Genomic DNA, 24,155 nt, shown 5'->3' with positions numbered 1-24,155 from the left:
TGCCTCTCAGAAAACAGGTTTTGGTGTCTTGGTATTGTGCCAGGGTGTTGCTATGGCAACAACAAAGAGCAGGGAGGAGGGGAAGGGAGTCACGGAGTGGGACAGAAGAGAGCATACCTGAGTGACGACAGTGAAACCTGAGAGGAGGGAGGAGGGTGAAGGAGGCTTTTAAAAAAAACTAAACGTAAGGGGAGACTCTGCTTGTGACCAACACACTGAAAACACAGTGTGGATGAGTAGATACTCCTTTCTGCTGTTAATGATGCAGCTCTAACGCTCTGTTTGTCCTGTAACGACAAGAAGTCTGTAAGCTCTTTAAATATTTTACATTTGTGATGACGCTTGTTGCAATTCATCTTTCCTGCAACCTGTGAAGGCAGCTTTCCTCGTATCAGCCAACCTGCTGGCTAATGAAACTAATCCAAGGGGGTTAGTTACAATTTTGGTTTCCATTGATTATAAAAGAATAAATAAATAGGGCTGGGCGATACGGCCTATAGTTAATATCGCAATATTTTCAGGTTGTATCGCGATAGACGATGTGTATCTCGATATTTTGAAACTACTCTAAACTGCTGTGGACTACTGAAACACTAAACTACTAAATGAACGACTGTTACAATAAAGCTAAATAAAGTGCTGTAAAAATAAAATTAAATAAAGTAGGGCTCCCCCTCATAGTCGACCAATTAAAATTAATGTTACTGATACTATTCTTTCTCACACCTTCAACTCAAACCACCAAAATATATCATTTAATCATTACATTAATATCAGAAACATGCAGGAGACTAGTCCACTGATGGACCCTGATGAGGACTGTTGGTCCACTAAAATTCTTAGTCAGGGGGGCAGCCCTACAATGAGCCACCTAAAAATAAATTGGATTTAAAGTTGAAGAAAATCCAATGTTGAAAATGATGTTTTCAAAGTCAGTGAGTTATTGTGTTAATCATGATCCATATTGACAAAATATAATCCCGATGATGATTTGTGCCATGATCGAGCAGTCCTGAGAAGTAACAATAAAACCTGCAGAGAAGTTATTACTGAATCTTACTATATAATATATTTCCTGTTCCACGTTTTTCTCCTCACTGACTTGGTCAATCCATGTGAAATTTGGCACAGTGGTAGAGGGTCATGGGAGGATGCAANCTCTTCCTAGGAAGTTTGAGCGATCTGCATGAAACTGGGTGAACATAAACTAGGGACCAATATCTAAAGTTCCCTCTTGGCAAAAGTTGGAAAACTTACTAAAAATAAGTGCCTATATTTGACAGGACAGTGAAGCACAAAAGGAAGGATAGGAGAGAGCAAGGAAGACATGCAGCATAGAACGAAGGCCGGATTCCAACCCTCACCGCTGCAACAAGGGCTAGCCGCACCTTTCCCATGTGAACTACCAGTGCGCCCCACTTTTAAGTCAATACAACATATAAACACTTTAACTATCTGCCTTCCAGCGTGCTACCTCAACTACTAATGTACAGTATTGGTCCACTAACTATCCTACTATTGGCAATGGTACTACTGCACTTTCAATAAAGCAATTGTACTATCAAATAGGGATGCACCGAATATTAGGTAACTGAATATATTCGGCCGAATATTGCAAAAAAACACACATTCGGTATTCGGTGGAATAAGTTAAAAGCAAGGCCGAATAACAGCGCTGTGTTTTGATAACGCAATCAAACAGCATGCCGTGACGCGCGGAGTAAAATGTCGGCAGTGTGGCGATCCGTCCCTCACTGCACTCGCATTTGCGACTAAAAATAGTTTTGAGCGAGCAAAATAGGCTTAAATCATTCAGCACGCTGTGTGAGCAGCCTACAGATTTCAACCAGCAGCAGAAACGAAAGGCGAATCCCACCGGTTGTGGGTTGAACGGAGAAGTTGGCTCCAATAATATCCTCTTCTTGGCGTGTGGTCTGCCCAGAAGTACCTGAACAGCCAAGCCAGCCGAACACAAGTATGTGACGTGTCAGAGGAGAAACGAGCCGTTCACGGCCCACAAACCTCACCGCACATTAGGGACTGTTCTTTACTTATGAAGGGACTTGTCAGGGGAGGAGGGTGGCTGGTTGATTCTTATTTTATTTAGTTATTTTATTTTGAACCCCCCTATGTTAATCACTTATTGATGCTGNAAAACTAATGAAAAACTAAACAACGATATTCGATATTCGGTATTCGGTATTCGGCCAAGCGTTTAATATTATTCGGCTTTGGCCACAAATTTTCATTTCGGTGCATCCCTACTATCAAATTCACAAACACTCTGTCTGAATACATTGCTCTTCTTAATGGGTTCAGTTGACTATTTAATCGGCAATTTCCTATGACCTGCATCCCAAACACACACCATGTGAAACTGTACGTGGGCAACTGTGCACTCAATGGGTATGGACTAGTATAATATATTGAACGGCTCATGTGGAGAAAAAATAGTATCAAAATCGTAAGGATTATGCTTTGAATAACCTATGACAGCTGCATAATATGAGGTTCAGAGAGCCTCATGTAGTCATTTGTATCGTCTTCAGTTTGTGAACACAAAGGCACACAAGCACACACATGCCAAAAATCACTTGTTCCCAGAGGCACTTTTCCCAGGACACGAGAGGAGATCTTTGCAAGGATAAAAACTCCTTGGAAATTTCCTGTATACAAGAAAATTCCTGTTAAATGAGAAAACAAAATAAAATGAAAAACAATCAGAAAATGTCACGAATAAAGTTTCAAGGGAGAAGCTCATATCCTACATGGACAGATGTGTTGAACCAGAGATTTCTTTGTTTCTAATGACCAGAAAACTGAGTATAAAAATATAAAACAGCCACATTGGTTTGGGATCAACCAAACCTGATCATTTGTTTCTTGGTCTGTGGCTGAATTTTTCATTGAATCTGTGAGACAGTATCTCCTGCTCACAAACTGAGGGAAGGAACAGAAAACAAAGCCTCTCTGGCAGATCCTTCCTGCAGTGATCATGGATGGTTGCCAAAGTTGGTACGTTAGAGTAAAGTGAAAGACATTTTACGTTTGGTTTCCTAGGATGAGTTCCTAATGTGACAGGAGTCGGGGCTACAGCAGAGGAGAATGTCAAGTATTTGTGTGTGACTGAGCGCCGGCCGGCAAGAACTATCGCTCAGAGTCGGGTTTCTGCAGCACCTGGAGAGAAACTGTTTGAGGTGATGTCTGTGACAAACAGGTGGGAGACAAAAAGAATAACGACTCCTGTTCTCTGCTGGACTGCCACTTCATACAGTGAGCAGCTCAGTTGTCGTCACTACCCGCTTGGAGGTGGTCTGCGCACTTTTAGCCCTGCTCCAAAGATGGTCCATCTCTGGCGTGGCTAAGCATGGCTCGGCACATAGAACTTGATAATGGAAAGAAAAATCAGTGTTGCATGGTGGTGCACACGGCGGTCAACAGCAATGCAGCACGCAGATGATGATCACCGCTCTGCCCTCTACATCTCGTCCACTGCTGTGGAAGTTGAAGCAAACAATGCCAACCAAGTCAATGAATCCAATAATGGCTTCCAAACTATCAAATATACATCAAAAGCATCTTGACATTCTGTCCACTGTCCTGTATGTGTGTGTGTGTGTGTGTGTGTGTGTGTGTGTGTGTGTGTGTGTAATGGCAGTTAGCGCAGCCTAATGAAGGTTAATGAGTCTTAATTGAGATTCTTCAGTATTTTACTCACAGCTGGAGTCCAGATAATGAATTCACAGAAAGACAATCCCTGAGCAAGGCAGCAAGGCAGCAAGGCACTACTGCTTGCCAGGTTCAACTCCTCTCTGTTGTTCAAGATTCATAACTTTTTACATCTCAGTCTGAAGCCACAGTCCTTACGTTTCACCTCGGCAGAAATCATGATGAAGGACTTTTACAGAGAGAAAACACACACACACACAAACAAACACCATCCTCTTGTACTCAAATTTACTTGACTCCTAATTTGCCTGTTGTATTTCCAGCACTTATGAGTGACGACAGAAACCTCAGCAGAGCTCAGGCCTCAGGTTATAAAACAGTTCTGACAGAGGTGGCTGGATTAAAGGTGCCTAAGGTTTTTTTTTTTAAATCACTGGTAATGCTATGAATCAATGTTTTGATATTGGACCTCGTGCCTTACTCTAGAGCACCAGCAATTAGTCGATCAAAGGAAAATGAATTGCCAACTATTTTGATCACTGAAAGTAAATGAAGAGTCTTCGGGTTCTGGACTGTTGGTTGGACTCAAGAACCCTAAAAAGGTATCGAGTACCAATGCACAGCCCTACAAAAGCCTTGGTATGGATGTTCACATCTGCTCTACAGTCGTAAGGACAACACAACCTGACACACCAACAGCAACCATCAAACAGATCCAGTGGGGTACTTCAACCTCCTGTGTAGAGAAGCCATGACGCCTTCACCTCAGCTAAACCTTCAATCCATTTGCCTCTCAAGTCACAATTCAAATCCTCAGTCACTGGTGCCAAGGTCCACAATTTCCATAAGGAGACAAACATTTCCCTAATCAAAGGATTCAGGCTTCAGCTGCAGGAGGAGAGCGTCGCTGGTTGTTTATGGAAAAACACCCGGGCTGGTTGGACACTTGGACACTGTCGCTGTGTTCAGGCACAACACCAGCTACAACTGAGACTACGTGGGCGTGTTTCACAACCCACCTGAAGGTCTTACAGGCTTCTGTTTTCAGTCACGTTTATGTTGAAACATGGTAAAGTGACACTGCACCAAGAGGTGTCTGGAAGAGGTTTGTAGTTTGAACAAACGCTTCACTTCAGAGGGGTCTAAACTCACAGCAGTGGACGAGATGCAACATGCAGAGGAGAACACCACAGCAGCATGAATGGACTACTGAATCAGCTACTGGGCACAGGCCCAGGGGCCCAAAGTGTAAAGGGGCCCCTGGGCCATCACTTGCAAAATGTCACTCGAATGAAAAGTACCGACCAGGAAAGACTCAAAATGACTACAAGGAAACACACAAAAACATAAAGAAATTGCAAAAAGACACAATATACCTACAAAACCAGACAAAACAACCACAAAGCGACACTAAACAACCTCAAGGAGACACAAAATTACCTCAAAAGAGACACTAAATTACCTCAAGGAGACCCAAATAACTACAAAATGATGAGCAACAACCACAAAGAGAATAAAATGAGCAGAAAGAGATGCAAAGGAGCTGCAAAGAGACACAAAATAACTACAAAAAACAAGCAAAACAACCACAAAGACACACAAAATTACCACAAAGCGATATAAAATAACCACTAGGAGTAGGGTTGGGATCCGGATCCGGTTCTTTTTTGGAACCGGGTCCAAAGTTCCGGTTCCGGAACCGGTTCCATCATATTTGGCGTAACGGTTCCTGCAAACGGTTCCTAGATTGTAAAAAAAACAAAACGTCACATGCATTTCCATTAGAGCGCGGCACAGGCCGCATATTTCTGTCCGAACCCGAACCGAGCCCGACATTATTTAATTACTAAAGCACTGAGTTTGTGTCACACAGTGGTTACAGGCTATTTAACAGGCCGGGCGTGCGCCGTGGGTGCTCAGAGGAGAGGGAGACCTCCGTGTTTGAGACGGGAGGAAAGGAGGTCCGACACTTCCAGCGAGAGGAGAGGGAGAAATATAACAAAATAAGATAAAATAGGAAAAACCTGTCTCCCACTTATTTAATTTTCAGTGTTTAATCAAGGCGGAGGCGGGCGGCAGGAGGTCCGAGACTTCCAGCGAGGGGAGCGGTAGAAACAAACAGCCAATGTGTGTCTGTGTGTGTTATGTTCACGTGTTGTCACGTAAATAACAGTGCCCAAGCATGAATGCATTTAAGTATTTTTTATTACATTGCTGTGGTTAATTTGAGGTAATAGTGTTACTGTAGAAATCAGAGAATCACTTTTTGTTGTTATATATTCTCAGGGAGATGATACAAGCTCTAAATCTGAAATACACACCACACACAAATGTGTATTTTCATCTAATTGTACTGTGCAACAGTTAGAATAAAGTTTTTGTATTTGTATGATTGCATTTGTGTTTATTATATACTTGTTTAAGTATAGCAAGTATAATGAATATAATGTAGGAATCGGTAAGAGGAATCGGTAAGAGGAATCAGTAAGGAATCGGAATCGTTAAAATCCTAACGAGTCCCAACCCTAACTAGGAGACACAAAATTACCTCAGTAAGACCAAAACAACTACAAAAAACAACCACAAAAAGGCCATAATGTATAAACATATATGAGAAATGTAATTTAAAATAACAAATACTGACCAGGAAAAGACTCAAAATCATAAGAAAGAGACACAAACAGACCATAAAGAGACTACAGAGAGACACAAAACAACCACAAGGAGAAACAAAATTACCTCAATGAGACCTGAACTACTACAAAGAGACAAAGACCAACCACAAAGAGACACAAAATGAGCTTAAAAAGATGCAAAGGAACTGCAAGGAGACACAAAACGTCCAAAAAGGACACTAATTACCTCAAAGAGTCACAAATTAACCACAAATACCCATAAAATAACCACAAAGAGACCCAAAAAAGACACAAATTACCTCAAACAGACACAAACGACTGCAGTGACCATAAAGAGATGCAAAGGAACAGCAGAGACAAAATGACTACAATAATGGGCAAAACAATCGCAAATTGACATTAAACCACCACAAAGAGACGCAAAACGTCCCAAAAAAGAGACACAAAATTGCCTCAAACAGACACAAATGATCAGAAAAAGACATAGAACAACCACGAGGAAACAAAATGACTACAGAGATACACAAATTTACCTCAAAAAGACCACAAGGAGATGGACCGTTCACGGAGTTATTACAGACACCGCTAACGGCTAACAGCTAACTACGCCCCTACGTCACCCCGGTCAAAATGGTCGCGCAACGATTACGTCACATCCAGAGCCCGGTAACTTTACAGGAACCTTCCTCCGACTCCGCTCTCTCAGTGGAGACACGGCGGCTGAGAGGGCCGAGCGAGAGGACGTTCCTGTGGTAGTTCCTGCCCCCCAAATAGTACCAGGAACTTCTTCAGTGGAAACGGGCCTATAATCCGCCCATGGTTAAAAGGTCCTTTTTATTCTTCTCATCTTAAATATTTCCCTCCATGTCCCTTCTGGGGCTCCGTACGTCCATACACACAGATGTGGAATGAAAAACTGAGGCAAAGTTTGTCTACAAAGTAAACAAGTAGGTGATCTAAAACAACGTTATCCTCCCTTTCAAAACAATGCAAACAAATTATGTTTCCCTGAGTCATCATGGGTAAGACTCTTGATCATGCAGCGGAGCAATGGAGCCAGAAGCAGCACTGTGGGGTTGGGTATCCTTACAACATTGTCAACACTAGTGCTGATAAGATACCAGAAATGAACACTGATACCTAAACAATGTGTTTCAACACCTTATTTTAGCGCTGCACATTTAATCTAATTATTACTGAAACTGCAATATGGCTGAGTGCAATGTCCAAATCACAGCAATTTTTTGATAAAGATAAAACGCCTCACAACATAAATGAAGCATTGTGGTGCTGCAGGGACGCCCCAGCCTACAAAGCATATCCCAGTAATAAGTGACCCCAGCAAAGGTCATATCATTATCTTTACATTTTTTGGAGTGAAAATAAAATGCAATAATTACCATTTCCAAAATCGTGACTTGCATCCAAAACAATATCTGTCAAAAAATAATTGCGGTATAATTTACCGAGAAGTAAGGGACTGTTTGTTATTTATGAGAGGGGAGGGAGAGGTGGAAAAAGGGGAGGCGTGTCAAATATGTTTTTTAGCACCTGGGAAGGACTTATGTGGTCTATTTTGGTTTTAGAAGAGAGTCATACAAATTTAAATGGTTTTATTTTGCATTTATCGTAACCTGGATCTATAAAAACAGAATTTATTGTTGGATTTTCAAATTTCTAACGGTCCTTGGACACATCATGTGCGCCGAACGCTTCCGTCAGAAAAAAAACATGACTAAATCTGAGCTTAAAATAGTGATATGTCGTCAAAATTATTTCAGTCTTGGTCTCATTTAAAATGTGGCCCAAAATAAACTCTTGGCACAAACTAATTAAGACGCACGACAAGAGCGAAAAACTGGATTTCATCTTCAACTTTTAACTTTCAAACATCAAAAGGTGAGTTTTAAAATCTACTGACTAATTTCTGGTGGAGGGAGGGTCATGCATTTTCCGCCAGTCAATCAAGGAGGCTCACGGAAAAAACAAAATGTAGCTTTGTGGGAGGGTCAAAACACACACGCAAACAAACAAACAAACAAACAAACAAAAAAGTCACACCCCAGCCACCCCCCTCTGATCTGATAAGTAAAGGACAGTCCCTAAGTGCCTCTAACAAAAGAAGGTAAAGCTCTGACATGCTACAGGTTGTGTAAACACAAGTCGTCACAGAAAGCTTTGTATAAATAAAATACTGTCAAAACTGCCAGTTGTTTGTTTTTTTTGAGGGGGGGCTGATTGAGAAATTGTTGAGGAAAAAATTTTGAGTGCATTCCTTTATGTACGCTGCACGTTTGCCATAAAAAGCTGCTTTTTGCGATGTCTATTAAATTCATTGTTAATATTTTAGCATTTATTTTAGCATTTAGCATCCAGTGGTAAAATATAACTAAATACATTTACACAACTTCTGTACTTAAGTATATTTGAGGTACTTGTACTGTAACTGAGTTTTTTCTTTTCATGACACTATGTTTATCTGAACGCTTTAGTTACTAGTTACTTTGGGAATTAAGATTTATGCATTAAAAACCTTGAGAAGAGTTTATAAAATATGACGTTTTGTTATAAATTAAAGTACCAACAGTTTACACAAGTACGACTGAAATTATTATTTAATTAATCACTTAACAAATTTACAGAAAATTAATTGGCAATTATTTTGATAAACAATTAAGTCATTATCTTTTTTTTTTTTAAAAATAATTTTGAGGTTTTTTTGGTGTTGTTTTTATTTATTTATTTATTTACTTATTTATTATTATTATTTATTTCAATACATTTTTTTATTTCTATTTATTTATTCATTTTTTATTGATTAATTCATTTTTTATTATTTTATTTATTTATTTTTGCATCAAGGTACTTTTAGTTTTACTTTTAATACTTAAAGTACACTTTCCTGACATTATAAATTATACTTCCTCCATCATGTATTGATTGTCAACATATATTAATCACTTTCATGCCAACCCTTTGGTCCACTTATTATTTATTTATTATTTTTATCTGAGTATCCAGCCCACGGCAGAGGACATTTTTAAGTGTTAGTTGGCAACTATTTTGATAAACAATTAAGTCATCTTCTTCTTTTTTTCAAATAATTTTGAGGGGTTTTTGGTGTGTAGTTTTTATTTATTTATTTACTTATTTATTTATTATTATTTATTTGTATACATTTTTTATTTTTATTTATTTATTCTTTTTTTATAAATTAACTTATTTGTTATTATTTTTCTTTTCTTTTATTTCTTTATTTTGTGCATTGAGGTACTTTTACTTTTAATACTTTAAGTACATTTTCCTGACATTTTCAATGCAAGACTTTAATTTTCACAGTATAGCTTGAGTATTTTTACTTAGTAAAGGAAGTGAATACTTCCCCCATCCCAGCGTCTATTTACGACATGCATTAATTGTCAACATATATTAATCACTTTCATGCCAACCCTTTGGTCCACTTATTATTTATTTATTATTTTTATCTAATGTATCCCAGCCCATGGTGGAGGACATTTTTAAGTGTTAACTGGCAACTATATTGACAAACAATTAAGTCATCTTCTTTTTTTTTCAAATAATTTTGAGGGTTTTTTTGGTGTGTTTACTTATTTATTATTATTATTATACATTTTTTATTTTTATCTATTTATTCATTTTTTATAAATTAATTTATTTTATTTTATTATTTTTATTTTATTTTATTTTTTCATTTTTTGCATTGAGGTACTTTTACTTTTAATACTTTAAGTATGTTTTCCTGACATTTTCAATGCAGGACTTTGACTTTTATTACTATTCTCACAGTATAGCGTGAGTACTTACTTCCAGTAAAGGAACTGAATACTTCCTCCATCACTGCCAGCGTCTATTTGAGACATGCATTATTTGTCAATATATATTAAATCACTTTCATTTGGTCCACTTATCATTTATCCATTATTTCTATCTCAGGTGTCCCAGCCTGTGGCAGAAGATGTTTTTAAGTGTGTGTTTATCTGTGAAGCCAGAAACAAATTTTCAGCTGTGCCCTGTTGGATAACATCAAACCTGCTGCAGGAAATCTTTGAGTCTGGTTTGACTGTAATTAAAGTTTTGAGTCACAAAGCCTGTGCAATCATGTTTTTATCATCTTAGAAGTATTTTCAAAAATACGATGCATTTTGAACTTTTAAAGATGCACAGACAAGTTTACACACCTTCACACCCAGATCACATAGTCTCTCTCCCAGCTGTATCTCTGACCTCTTAGTGCCGTACACACTAGGACGTACTTTGAGGTCTCTTGTCTGTTCCAGAGGCTGACACTACAGGGGACAGAGTGTTTGCTGTCAGGGCCTCGGGGCTCTGGAACAATCTGCCTGAGGAAATCAGGTCAGCCGAGACAGTGATCTCTGTTAAGTCCCTTCTTACAGCACACTTTTATCTTAGAGTCTTTCCTGATTTTACTTGAGTTCATTTAAACTGTCTTTTATTTCACGTCTTGTCTGTTTGAATTATCGAGATGTAAAGCACTTTGTAACTCTGTCTCGAAACACGCCACACAAATAAAGATTATAGTAATATTTTTAACATTATCAGTCATAAATGAAAGATCAAAACCAATAAACAGGTTGTTGCTCTTTACAGCTGCACAGGGCAAAGACAGGGCTTAGATATGATGTTTAGAAACTGATTTCACAACCACTACAACTACAAGAAAAACTACCACAAGGAAATTTCACTGAGAGAGAGGTGTTAATTGAACTCTATGGTGAGTTTGGAGGATGTAGTTTGTAGCTACTGCTGTTAAAGTAACAAGGCTGCAGGAATGGACAACACATAGTAAACTGAGACAAAATGGTTCTCGATAGCAGTATAAGAAACACCTTTCCAAGCCAGAGCCCAGGTACTAATGAGGGTAAAATTACCAACTCCAATATGAGCTCCAAAGTGAACGTTTGAGCTCATATTTCAGCGCCTAACACAAGTTATGCTCCAAACAGCAGAGGCTGTGAGGAGAGGTAAAGGTGAGCAGCAGCCGCCCAGGTGAGACTCTCACCTGCTCTCCGTGTATTTAAACACTATCAAGTCTAAACCCACACAGCAGAACACACACAGGTAGATGTACACATGTATCTGGACTTACTCCGTGTTCCTCCGCAGATTTGTACAAAAAGCTGAATCCAGTTTCTCAGTGTGTGTCTGGGCGTTTTGTCACCGCACCATGTTCTCCCTCTTCTTCCTGCTTGTGCACAGCTCCAGCGGCGGCGGCTCCCCGCCCTTTTCCCCCGCTCACAGCCTCACCTGCTGCTGCTGCTCGGCCCCGCGCAAACCTGCCGGACCGGTCCGACACGTCAGACGCTTAAAACAACAATAAATAGGAGGTTAAAAACAACGCGTGGCATTCAGGGAGGCTGCAGAGGAAGAGGAGGAGGAGGAGATGTGCGGGTCACGTGACGCACAGGTAAAGGTGTGTAATTGGATTCTTAATTAAACCACGTGGTCCATGACAGTCTTTTTTTTATATTATTTATTTGAATATTTGTGACTTTTTAATAATTTGAGAACAGTTGTTGGGTTTGACATGAAAGTGAAGACACAGTAGAAAACTTTTAACTTAGTTTAAAACTCATTTTTAAATCATTTTAAATGATATTTTTGTCTTTGCACCCCTCCTCTGCACTTTTGCTTTTTTTAATGGTGATTTTTTTTTAATTGTAAGTCATTTAATAGTAATTAATTTGATGTTTTATATCTTTTTCTCTTTACTTTTTTCTGTATCTTTTATTATGTTTTATATTTTATTGCTCTGTAAAGCACTTTGTATTCCCCGTGTGTATGAACTGTGCTGTACAGATACAGCTGCCTTGCTTCACCTTAAACCAGGGGGCTTAAGTGCCATGAACATACCCTTTAATGGTGCATACCAAGCCATTACATTAAAATACAATTTGAAAATTATATTAAAGTAGGGTTGTTTTTTTAAGGCCAATTTATATTTGCTAATAATATCTTGGATTCATGTAAATGTGTGTTTTAATTTTTTGAAAAGAAAAAAAAACTAACTCTTAGGAGTCTCTAGAAGTCACAGACACTCTTTTGAAGACCCAGGTTTTAAATTCTAGATTAAAATAATTTCAAATATGGAAACAATTTAAAGATGTAGAATTTGAGCTTTTCAAAAATCCAATATATCCCACATTTATTGTTCATATTTTTACCAAATAATATGAAAGCACATTTATGATAAAATCTGGAAATTTTAATGAATATTTGTTTGTGAATATTTACTTTATCTTAGAGAGAAACATAATCAGGGTGCTCTGTGGCACAGTGGGTGGAGCAGGCACCTCATGTGTCTCATGGGTTTCTCGCTCCCCCCTTCATGTTCCAAGCTGTCCTGTCATTAATGGCAAACAGCCCCCAAAATAATCTTTCAAAATAAAAAAGTACCATAACACATTATTAAGGCATAACGAATAATTAGAGAGATGATAATAAGAGATGATCCAAGTATTCTTGAGCATGGATGGATTGCTGAACGGGCCAAACAGGCACAGACTCAGGGGCCTGAAGTGTCAGTGGTCCCCCTGACCTTCACCTGCAAAATGTCACTCAAGTTACTGTTAACATGTACCAGCCAGGTAAAGACTCAACATGACCGCAAGGAGACACAAAAAGACTAGAAAGAGATGCAAAGGAACTGCAAAGAGACACAAAATAACTACTAAAACAGACAACACAAGATGACTTGGAGGAGACACAAAATGTCTACAGACACAAAACAACCACAAAGACACACACAAAGGCTATAAAGAGATGCAAAGAAACTGCAAAAAGACACAAAATAACTAATTAAACGGACAGAACAACCACAAAGTGACACTAAACAACCAAAAAACACACAGAAGACAACCTCAAAGAGACACAGAACAACCACAAACAGACACAAAATGACTACAGAGAGATGCAAACAAACTGCAAAAAGACAAAACAATCAAAAACAGGCAAAACCACAAACTCTGTGTGTCTTGCTCCTGTGTAGGAGAGGCGGTGGGGTGCCCAGGGGCCCATTGTCCCTTAATCTGCCAATGTTCTTAAGCTTTTTAAGTGACGCTTGTCACAAGTAGTAGTAGTGAAAAATAATCTTTGTCTATATGAGGAACTGCTGTGGCCAGTTTATTTGTACAGCATTTTCCAACAGCAAGGTGAGTTGCAAAACAGACACACAAAAAAAATTAATTTGAGATATTATTTGACCATAGAAAAGACATTGTCTGAGGACAACAATAAAACAGAGGAATTTAATGAGGTATGGAAGGAATAGAAGAATAGAATAAAATAAAATGAATTAAAATAACATGAAATAAAACAAAATAAAATGAATTAAAACAAAACAAAATGAATTTAAATAAAATAAAGCAAAATAAAATGAATTAGAATAAAATAAAATAATATATCATAAAATAAAATAAAACAAAATGAATTAAAATAAAATAAAATAAATTTATATAAAATAAAATGAAATAAAATAAGATAAGATAAAATAAAACAAAATGATGATTAAAATAACATGAAATAAAACAAAATAAAATGAATTAAAACAAAACAAAATGAATTTAAATAAAATAAAGCAAAATAAAATGAATTAGAATAAAATGAAATAAAATAAGATAAGATAAAATAAAACAAAATGAATTAAAATAAACTAAAACAAAATAAAATGAATTAGAATAAAATAAAATAAGGTAAAATAAAAAAATAAAACAAAATTAAAAACAAAAATAAAAATAAAACAAGATTATGGCCGACTTCAGGGTTGATTTGTTTATTTCACTGCCACTTTCTGTGAGCATCGTTCTTACAGAAGTGATCTACAGTCTGGATGAGGTTAACTCAGACCCTCCCAGCTCTCTGCTCTTTTCTTTCAGACAGTCATGAGACTGTTTACATCCTGCTTGTGCCGTTTCATTTGTGTTACCTGCAAACAACAAGTTTGGGCACTTCTGACCGAGTCTGATTCCTTTGTTGAGCAGCAGTGCCACCTACAGATAAACCTGCTCAACAAATACCACAGTGAAACATCATACACCTGCATGAGTGAAACCTTGTGTTAAAACTGATTTCTAATGTTGTTTCTAATGATGTTTTGCAGGTTAATTGGTGACTCTCAATTGGCCGTAGGTGTGAATGTGAGTGTGAATGGTTGTCTGTCTCTATGTGTCAGCCCTGTGATAGTCTGGTGACCTGTCCAGGGTGAACCCTGCCTCTCACCCAGTGTCAGCTGGGATAGGCTCCAGCACAGCCTACATTACAGTGGGTGGAAGAAAATAACCAACCCAGTGCCATAATCACCTCTGATAGCTTGTCAGTGCTTTTGAGCATTACGTAAAGAAAGTCATCATGCAGACTGGATATTATGTATGATATTCAACATGTGCTGCTCAGAGCACATTGCAGGAGTGGATGCCTCCTTTGTTTGGGTTCCAATGAGAAAGTAGACATATAGGCAAAACAATGACTTGTTAATTAACATGTAAGTACCATTAACTACCATAAAGGACTGTATGCACAACACCTGGCAGGAATATTGGGACTTAAGTGACACAGGAAGACATTGCTACAGTATTCAAAAACATGTAGGTGTTGGTAGATAACGGAGTGGGAGCGCAAGGGAAGAGATGGTCATGACCCCATCCGAGGATAGGACACACAGGATTAAATGAAACTCTGTAAAAGCCCCTAAAAAGTCTGTCTTGAACTCAGTGTTACAACAATAAGGCCTTAAAAGTCATTAAATAGTCTTAAATATGAATTTGTGGGGTCTTACCTGCAACAAACATTTAATCTAATTTCATTTATCCATTATTTAATTTATTTTTGTGAAAATAAGTGAAGCCTTTGTGTGTAAAAGTCCACATTTCTAATGTTACAAATCATTAAAAGCTATAATACTGTCATTTTACTAAATACTTCATACTTACTTACCTGTCGGCAAAATGTCGACTGACTTAACTCACTGCATAACACTTATCTTTGCACTGGACCACATATATACTACTTACCTGCAATGCTTCAATAAGTAAAACATGATTTGTTAAAAAAAAAGTGTCCTAAATTTGGTTAAAGGGTGTCTTGAACGGGTCTTACACTTAGCTGTCTGATACCTGTAGACACCCTGAAGACTATGACCACACTGTAACAAACTGGAAACGGTCAAACATGTATTAATAGATTGCATTATTTATTTATTTATCTGTTTATTTTGTTTCGTTTTGTTTCCTGCCAATTTACTGCTCCCACTCCATTCCTCTGGTGGCGGTAATGCGCCTGAAAGCTGGTTTGTCAACCGCCATTAAACTCAAAGAAGAAGAAAAAGGAAAAGCCCCGCCTTTCCTGTTGTCTATTGACCAATCAGGAGTCCGCATCCGGGACTAACTCACTGTACCTTTAGTGTGGCTCAGAGAGCAGCTAGTTAGCTAACACACTGACAGAAAGCTAAAAACACAACACTTTCTATTTATTAGGTTGCCCAGTTTCGTGTCCTGAACATCGCCCGGGGGACCAGCTCACACCGCAGCCGCAGACGGTACCATGGTCGGTGTTAAAGTGATCGGGAGCGACCCGGACTTCCAGCCGGAGCTAGCGGCCGCCGGCTCCAGGCTCGCCGTGGTGAAGTTTACAATGGCTGGGTAAGGCCGAGCGGCTAGCCGGTCTTTGCGCTTTTCTTTCCTGCTTTCAACATAAGACTGTGAAACATTCAGAGCTCGTTGTTTATTATTTTGGGGAAGCTGACACGAGCTACGTTATCTAAAAGGTTTAGCTTCCATTGATAGGAAAGCTAACTGTATGTTAGCATGTTAGCAGGCGTTAGCTAGCTAGCTGTATTGCCTACAATGACATAGCAGTATTACAGTAAGTTAGCAGCTGAGGGGTCGTAAGGTTTGTGGAAGAAAAACATCAACATTAAAGCCAACAAAAGTGTTAAAACAACAACCCATATTCTATTCTACTCCTTGGCTGTGTAACTACATGTGTACACACGTCGTTTCTACTTACAACAAGGTTTTAATCTTGTAATTGAAATGATAACAGATCAATAACAGTTTAAGGATAATATTAAGAAGTTAAACCCTTTGAGGGATTTATGAGAGAAATCAAGCATTTCCAAGATCTTATTTTATAGCACTGGTTAACTGGTATGGATGTTTAATAAAAATGTCTGCATTGAAAAGGTTGAATCATGTAAAGCACTAGCAAAATCTTAGGGACTGTTCTTAATCTATCAGAAGAGAGGGGTGTGTGTTCTGTGGCTTAGCTTTTACCTTTTATTTTAAATCTTGACCTTCCCCAAAGCTACAAATCTTTTTCCTGAGTGACTGGTGGAAAGTGCATGACCCTCTCTCCACCATAACTGACCATATTTTTTTTAAAGACGTCATTGGTATCGGCTGATATTGGCTTTCAAAATGAACTATTATATATATATGTGTTGTATTTCATGTCTCCATCTGCTGGTGGGCCGTCACGATAAAAGTATGCATGCGCAATATGATGTTAATTCCACTACGGAGGAGGCTTGATGATAAAAAAAAAAATAGAAAAAATGGGTATATCAATATCTGTAATCGGTCAAATAAGTTGTTGTGTATCTGGCAAAAAATCCAATATTATGCATCCCTAATACGCACCATATGTAGGTAGTATTGGAGCCAATGCAATGAGCAAACAGCACAACAGTGAGAGTTATTACAAAAACAATGAGCTGATTTCTTAACCAAAATGCAAATCCTCCTCATAAAATAATGTGTTCAAGGACTGTCCGGAAAACGTACCTTTTAAATCTTAAAAGGAATATAAAATACAACCATTTAAAGCTGTATGTCTCTTCCATAAGCCAAAACAAAAAACACAATACCCTACCCAGTGCTTAAAAGATTATTTGACATGCCCCACCCTGCCATAAATACCAAACAGTGCCTCCTGTAGCTGCTGTATGTGTTTATTAACAATTAGGAAGTACAACAGTCGCTCTTGGGAAGTTTTGAAATATGAAACATGAATGCTACGTTGAACCAAAATGTCGTCGGAGTTCATAGTAGCTGTTTCGCAAATGTAATGTTTTGGTGAATATGTCAGCCAATAAGAAGCAAAAATCACTATCAGATGATGTATGGTGCCTTGAAAATCCCACATCTGCTCAGCTATAACCACAACTTTTTGTAGCACAGAGTATTGGAGTTTATTAGGTACTAAAATGATCAATGGTATATAATGTAGATCTTCAGATTCAGTATGTTTATTAACAGTATATTATACCAAGAGTGCAGACCCCAACTGATTCAGATTACTGTCATATATATCAGATTTGAGAGGCTGGTAGCAGCTAAAGTTTTGCTTTTTACTTTATACTGTTCATTGATGATTAACTGTTGCCATTTTCTTTAACGTTAAGTGACTCGTTGAATCACTGAGTAAATGTTTCAGCAGCACTTGAAGGACCAGAGCAGATCCCTCACCCACTCTCCTCTGCCTCCTCAGGTGTTCACCCTGTGTCAGAATAGCTCCAGCTTTCAACATGTTGAGTAACAAGTACCCACAGGTCGTCTTCCTCGAAGTAGATGTACATGTCTGTCAGGTGAGTCTGACATAAATCATTCACTAAACATTTTCATCCCAGAGTCAGAGCTGCGGGAATGATTTCAGAAGAGCAATGGTTGTTGATAGAGTTGTTCTGATACCAATACCAGTATGGGAAATGTCTCCGATACTGCCTAAACTGCTGGATCGAGTGAGTCTATGCACTGGTCCAATACCACCTAATCTAGTAACTTTAAAGTAGTTTAACACCTGGATAAAATGGCAGTTATCCTGGAAATCAATTCTTCTTCACCGCTCTAAATGAGTAGCCTACACAGCAGGTGGCGCTGTGCAGCCACTGGCAACTGCTGAATCAGAGCAGCGAAGAAGAATTGATTTCCAGTAAACAGTGTAACGATTTGGCAACATATTACCCTGGAAAGTCCCACCAGTTAAAGGCAACGTGTACAGTATGCACGGCTTTAGTCTGGAGGGTTAGCATTAGTGGTGCTTGCTACTAAATTGTGGCTGCCTTTTTTTTTAAAGAATCTTTATTTATTCCCAAGATTTTTTTGACAGACAGTCAAATTAGATAATAAAAGAAAGTTCTGTGGTGTTCATTCACGCAGTGGTATCGAGTTGGTTCTTGGTATCAGCCAATGCGCAAGTTCAGGTATTAAAATCGGTATCAGAAAGAGAAAAATGGTATCAGAATATCTTCAGGTGTTGAATCAATTTCCTGTGAAAACCCAGCTGTAGCATTATGTTATGGTTTTATAATTATCCGAGCAGAGTGAGACCAGAGCTAAAGTCAGGTCATAAACTTGTGTTGACTCATTTAGACCAATGACAGGCCTGGTTTTTAAATTTCTTTTAGTGTTGAGGCGATATTAAATGAAAGAATTTAATCAACCAAAAGAAAAAAATCAACCTGACAAACTTAACTCACTTAATTTAATCAAGACAAATTGTTACGGAAGCATCAAAAAGAAAAGCTGTCATTGAAAAGTTAGTCACTGTTTTGTGTGTCAGAGACACATATACATGTGTCTTGGTACCAGTCATCTCATTATATTGTATTACATTATACTGACTAAAGTAACTAGTGGACCAAACTTCCCCCCCAAAACAAGTCAGTGTCTCTGGAGGAAGAAGAGTTTCTGAAGTAGTGGTTCCCAACCAGTGGGTACAGACCCCCACTAGGGGTCGCCAAAGCACCATGGGGGAATCAAAAGACCTTCTTTATTCTAAGGGGTGTAAGATGTCTCTTTTTTTAAGATGTGCAGTCGGCCTTTATCTCGTCATCTTATGCATTTATGCGAAGAAAACTAAATTAAATTGCTAAATTTAAGATATAAACTTTAAACCTCACAGGATGAGGGCAGAGTGAAGATATGAGCACAAGCTGTATTCACAGAGCCTTCACTCTGCTAAACAGCCTCGTCCTACATTAGAAAAGCAGTAGTTAAAACAAAGAGCTAATAAAACAATGTCTTTGCGAGTGTTGTAGACTGAGTCAAAGCAACTAAACATGATTCTCATGCTGTAACAGAAATGTAAGGTAGACACAGGTGACTAAAGAGTTTAGTTTAGACCAGGTTTGGATGATGCAACCAACCCTCTCTCCTCTTCCCAGGCAACAGCAGCAGCCAACAACATCACAGCCACACCGACGTTCTTGTTCTTCAGGAACCGGGTTCGGGTGGACCAGTATCAGGGGGTGGATGCTGCAGGTCTGGAGGAGAAGATCAAACAGCACACGGAAAACGACCCGGGAAACAGCGAGGACTCGGACATTCCAAAGGGATACGTGAGTTGACGATGTTAAATTACTGGCACCTCTCTACTGAAGGATTTTGGTTGTATGTGTGCAGGATTTGACGTGAAGAAGAAGCCATTTTGTCGCAATCCAGACATGACCCTCTTCAGCCGTGTAGCAAATAACGGCCTTTACACACCAGGGGTGTTTTCTTTTTCTCGTGTGATTAATTTGCCCATCAGTAGATATGTTTTTATTTTAAACTGTTGTTTTTCCTCATATCCACTTTCACATAGACTGCAAATATCACATGGCAAAAAAGCAGACTAATTTCTTCTGCAACAAGGTTGATTTTTTGCGCAGCAATTAAAGGCATCAGCCACTCGTGTTGTGCAGAACAGACGTAACGTCACGACACAGAGGCTCCGTGTCGGCAAACTTCTCAGAAGTTGTTAATGGTACCAATAACACACCTCCATTCTGTCCCATTTTTCATCACCCCTCTGTTGAGGTACCCACAGTAGCACGCTGATCCAATAATAAAAGGTGTAGCTAGAAACTCTGTAGTCTGCTGAATGTTCAAGAGAAAACCGTCACTCTTGCTCAACAAGAGTGCACAAACCCGCTATTTTTAAATATCCCATCGATTGTGACAGAGACTGCAAACAAGTATCTGTCTTTACAGGTTACGTGCCCGTGCCAAAAAAGGCGTGACGGGCATGACATGTAACACAACCACGTCAGCCTCTATTGTGACATATAACATACTCATTGGCAGCGCTTTGTAAACAATAACAATGGCATAACATGGCAATAACAATCACTTACCGTCCCGTTTATGTGGCGGCTGATCTCGTCCTCTGCTCGGAGGGTAAGGAGCTCCTTGACCTCATAGTTTTCCCAATTTGCAGACAGTTTCGGCCACTGTTCTTCTCCAAGTTGCTGCTAACTGCTATCAGCTACTTTTTAAATCTCCCAATGCCTGCATAACCGGTCTAAATGTCGCACCTGTCACGTCCATAGTCCTGCCTATCGCCTGTCCCTTTTAGTGATAGTATAGCTGACGATAGAAAGGAGGTTGGGGGAAAGAGGGGGAATGAGATGCAACAAAGGAATGGAATCTGAGCTACTGCAAAGGGCCTATATGGGGCGCACACTCTGCCATTTGTCACGCCCCTGGTAAGTAAAGGCCTTATAAAATATATCTGACAGGGAAAACCAGAAAACTCACAGTGTGAGTCATGTGTTTGGAAACAGAAGAAAGTAATTAGTATGAACAGTTCCTGTGTGAACCTGACAGAATGTGAATCAGCCAGTTGTCTCAAAAAGACATGTTTTAATATATGAATGACATGTATAAATATGAGTGTTAAACAAAGGCAGGGGTAGACCCAGGAGTTATTTCAGTCGTGTTTGTTTCGTTTTTCAGATGGACCTCATGCCGTTTGTCAACAAAGCCGGCTGCGAGTGCCTCAACGAGAGCGACGACTGTGGCTTCGATAACTGCTTAATCAAAGACTCCACCTACATGGAGTCCGACTGTGATGAACAGGTACGAGCTGTTAACTCTGACCTGTCCCTGTGTCCTCTTGGCAGTCCTAGCAGTTTCATTTATGCACCCCATTTTTAACACAGAACGATTTACTCCAGAACTCAGAGTAAACAAAATCAGCTGTCAAGGCAGATAAACACATTGCTAAACAGATTCGTTACATTATAGCTCGAGTGTTTTGTTTTCAGAAGGTTTGAAAATATTCAGCCCCCTCCGTACTCTGTGGTAGTTTATTCTTCAGTTTACCTGTCTGATAAGTTGAATTTGAAGGTCATTTTCCTGATATATTGCTGTCTGTTAATCTCGTCTAGTTGCTGATAACTATGGCCTTCAACCAGCCTGTGAAGCTCTTCTCTATGAAGCTACTGTCCTCAGACTTTGGTGAGGTTTTTTTATGCTGCTACACTTAATAAAATTAAATTTATCTGAATCTATTAACTGGAGGTATTGCAATCAAAATAATTTTCCCTGATAACTAACATCTTATTCTTCCCTTCCCTTTGTCTCCCACTGCTTCCTCCCTCCTCTCACTTTTCCTTCAGCCCAAGCCCCTAAGGTGATGAAGGTGTTCATCAATCTCCCCCGGTCGATGGGTTTTGACGACGCCGAGCGGAGTGAAGCCACTCAGGTTTTGGAGCTGTCAGAAGAGGACTACAAAGACGACGGTTTGATTCCTCTGCGCTACGTCAAGTTTCAGAATGTACAGAGTGTTACGGTGAGTGACACCAACAGTACTGCTGAAACACGAGACAAAATGTCAAATTGAATTTGATATGTGTTTCCTAATGCATTTTAATAAGGCTAATCATACACTGACATAGAGGCACCCAGTCGTCATCATTAAAAAAATGTGCAAAAGAAACACTGTAGCCTACGCACGTGGCCTACGCCGTTGTGAGCATTTATACTTGTGCGGTGGTGTGTCTGAGTCACTCTGCAGTTACACCTCCAAAACACTAGTCGGTGACGGAGGTTTCTGTGAAGTGCTGTAAAGTTTAGTTGATTCAAAACACACATTAAACACACATTAAACATGTCTTAATAGAGACAGTTTCAAACACAAGTACACAAATCAGCTTCACTATAACTTGCAGCATTCACAGACAAACACTTGTCTTTATCTGGACACATTTTCCCCCTAAATACAACATGCTAACGTTATTAGCACAAGCCTATGGCATTTTACATTTTATAAATTAGCCTAGCAGCTAGCAGACTTTTTCTGTTCTCATATGAAGCCAGGGACAACAGCAACATTTAACAAAGGTAACGTTACAAAATTCAGCTCCATTACAGCTCACAAGGTTCACTGACAAAACAACTGTCTTATGCTAAACACGTTTTCCAAACAAATACAACATGCTAACGTTATTAGCACAAGCCTATGACATTTTACATTGTATAAATTAGCCTAGCAGCTAGCAGAGATTTCCTCTGCTCATATGAAGCCAGTATAAATCACACACAAGACTTAAAATGCTATTTTTATGGAGGCTTTATTGTCTTCACAATTTATTGTTTCTTATCTGTGAAATTAAAGTAAATTAAAGCTTTGTTTCCACTGAGGGAAATGGTGTTACCCGTCAGGTACCCAACCCAGTGCAGGACTGACATGATTCCAGCTGTGCCATCTACTGGTTACAAAACCTCGCAGGTTTATCCGGCTCAGCGTGTTTTTGTGATGGTGTGTGTGTCTCTTTTCCTCACCAGTTGTTCGTCAAGTCAAACCAAGGAGACGAGGAGACGACAAAAATCAACTACCTTACATTCATAGGCACTCCAGTACAGGCCACCAACATGAGCGACTTCAAGAGGGTACGGACCAGTTACAGCAACCTTGATTCATTCACTTAAAGGTTTGTTTTATGACTCATCACTTTTATTTTGTCGCCATGCAGGTTACGGGAAAGAAAGGAGAGAGTCACTGAGCAGGAGAACCACGGGGAGGATTAGAAAAAGAGGAAGAGGAGGCTGCAGATACATCCAAGGACTTTCCCCTCTGCCAAAGTTGCCACACTCTGCTGTCACACACAGACACACACATTCAGACACACACACAGCCTCCAGTTGACCTCCTCTGTGGAGACTCAGTCTATAAATCATTTGTATTGTAATTCTGATGAAAGTCACTGTAAATAAAACACAATCCTTTTTCAAAGGGATGTGCGTTGTGTCTGCTTTCTGTGGGAACTCCTGTAGGTGGAGGAGGAGGAGTAGTATGGTAATACAGACTGTACTAATGTGTGGATGCAGTATGAACATCTGTAATAATAGTCATAAGAAGGGTCACAGTGTCAGTGATAAGACTAATACAAGTTTATTTTTCTATAAGCACGTGTTTGCACTTTTTCTTGGCTTCCTGGACAGCATTTGAGTGACTTGTCGATGTACAACCGGATATATATTGTTTACACAGTAAAACAAAATACTATAATGCATATTAAAGCAACAGAAGTCCATTAAGTGCACCACAACACAAACTCTGAATTATATTATTTCAGCCACTTGTTTATTTTACCAGCTGGTGCTCATTTCCAACCCTGAGTGCCCCCTAGGGTGCCCTTCGATCGGAGTAAAGGTGATGCAGGGCCCTGTAGGATGGCCTATTAGTAGAGAAAATATGAATTGTGCTGTGGGGTGGCCTTCTAGTGGAGAAAATGCAGTGATTTGCTTTGTAGGGTGACCCTCCAGTGGAGCAAAGTTGATGTAGGGCCCTGTAGGATGCTTTTCTGCTGGAGAAAATATGATGAATTGCCCTCAAGGGTGCTCACCACTGGAGAAAATATGATGCAGGACCCTGTATGGTGCCCTTCTAGTGGAGAAAAGGCTATGGTTTGCCCTCTAGGATGCGCTCCAGTGGAACAAAGGTGATACATGGCTCCTGACTGCCATCGAGATCAATATGTCATATATATCAAAATAACAAGGTGCCTCCTCTTCCTGGAATAAATAAAATTCAAATCGTCCCTCCCTCTTC

At 39.2% G+C, this 24,155-nt stretch overlaps 2 protein-coding genes across 2 annotated transcripts in view; one reads left to right on the top strand and one right to left on the bottom strand.

Annotated features, from left to right (window-relative positions):
• Positions 1-11,631, bottom strand: part of atp8b1 (ATPase phospholipid transporting 8B1) — a 49,222-nt gene extending 37,591 nt beyond the window's left edge. The window contains exon 1 of the mRNA XM_050052840.1: positions 11,434-11,631. The gene's annotated coding sequence lies outside the window, so the exon portion shown is untranslated. The remainder of the gene's footprint in view (positions 1-11,433) is intronic.
• A 4,074-nt stretch (positions 11,632-15,705) lies between these two features.
• Positions 15,706-23,340, top strand: txnl1 (thioredoxin-like 1). Its single transcript, XM_050053893.1, has 8 exons — positions 15,706-15,979; positions 17,829-17,925; positions 19,504-19,677; positions 21,056-21,178; positions 21,490-21,559; positions 21,721-21,893; positions 22,889-22,993; positions 23,077-23,340. The coding sequence occupies exons 1-8, from the start codon at positions 15,882-15,884 to the stop codon at positions 23,104-23,106; spliced, it is 870 nt and encodes a 289-aa protein (XP_049909850.1). The 5' UTR covers positions 15,706-15,881; the 3' UTR covers positions 23,107-23,340.
• Positions 23,341-24,155: the final 815 nt, after the last annotated feature.

This window comes from Epinephelus moara, chromosome 9 (assembly GCF_006386435.1).
Source record: "Epinephelus moara isolate mb chromosome 9, YSFRI_EMoa_1.0, whole genome shotgun sequence".
NCBI lineage: Eukaryota > Metazoa > Chordata > Actinopteri > Perciformes > Serranidae > Epinephelus > Epinephelus moara.
This window is presented reverse-complemented; position numbering and strand designations above follow the sequence as displayed.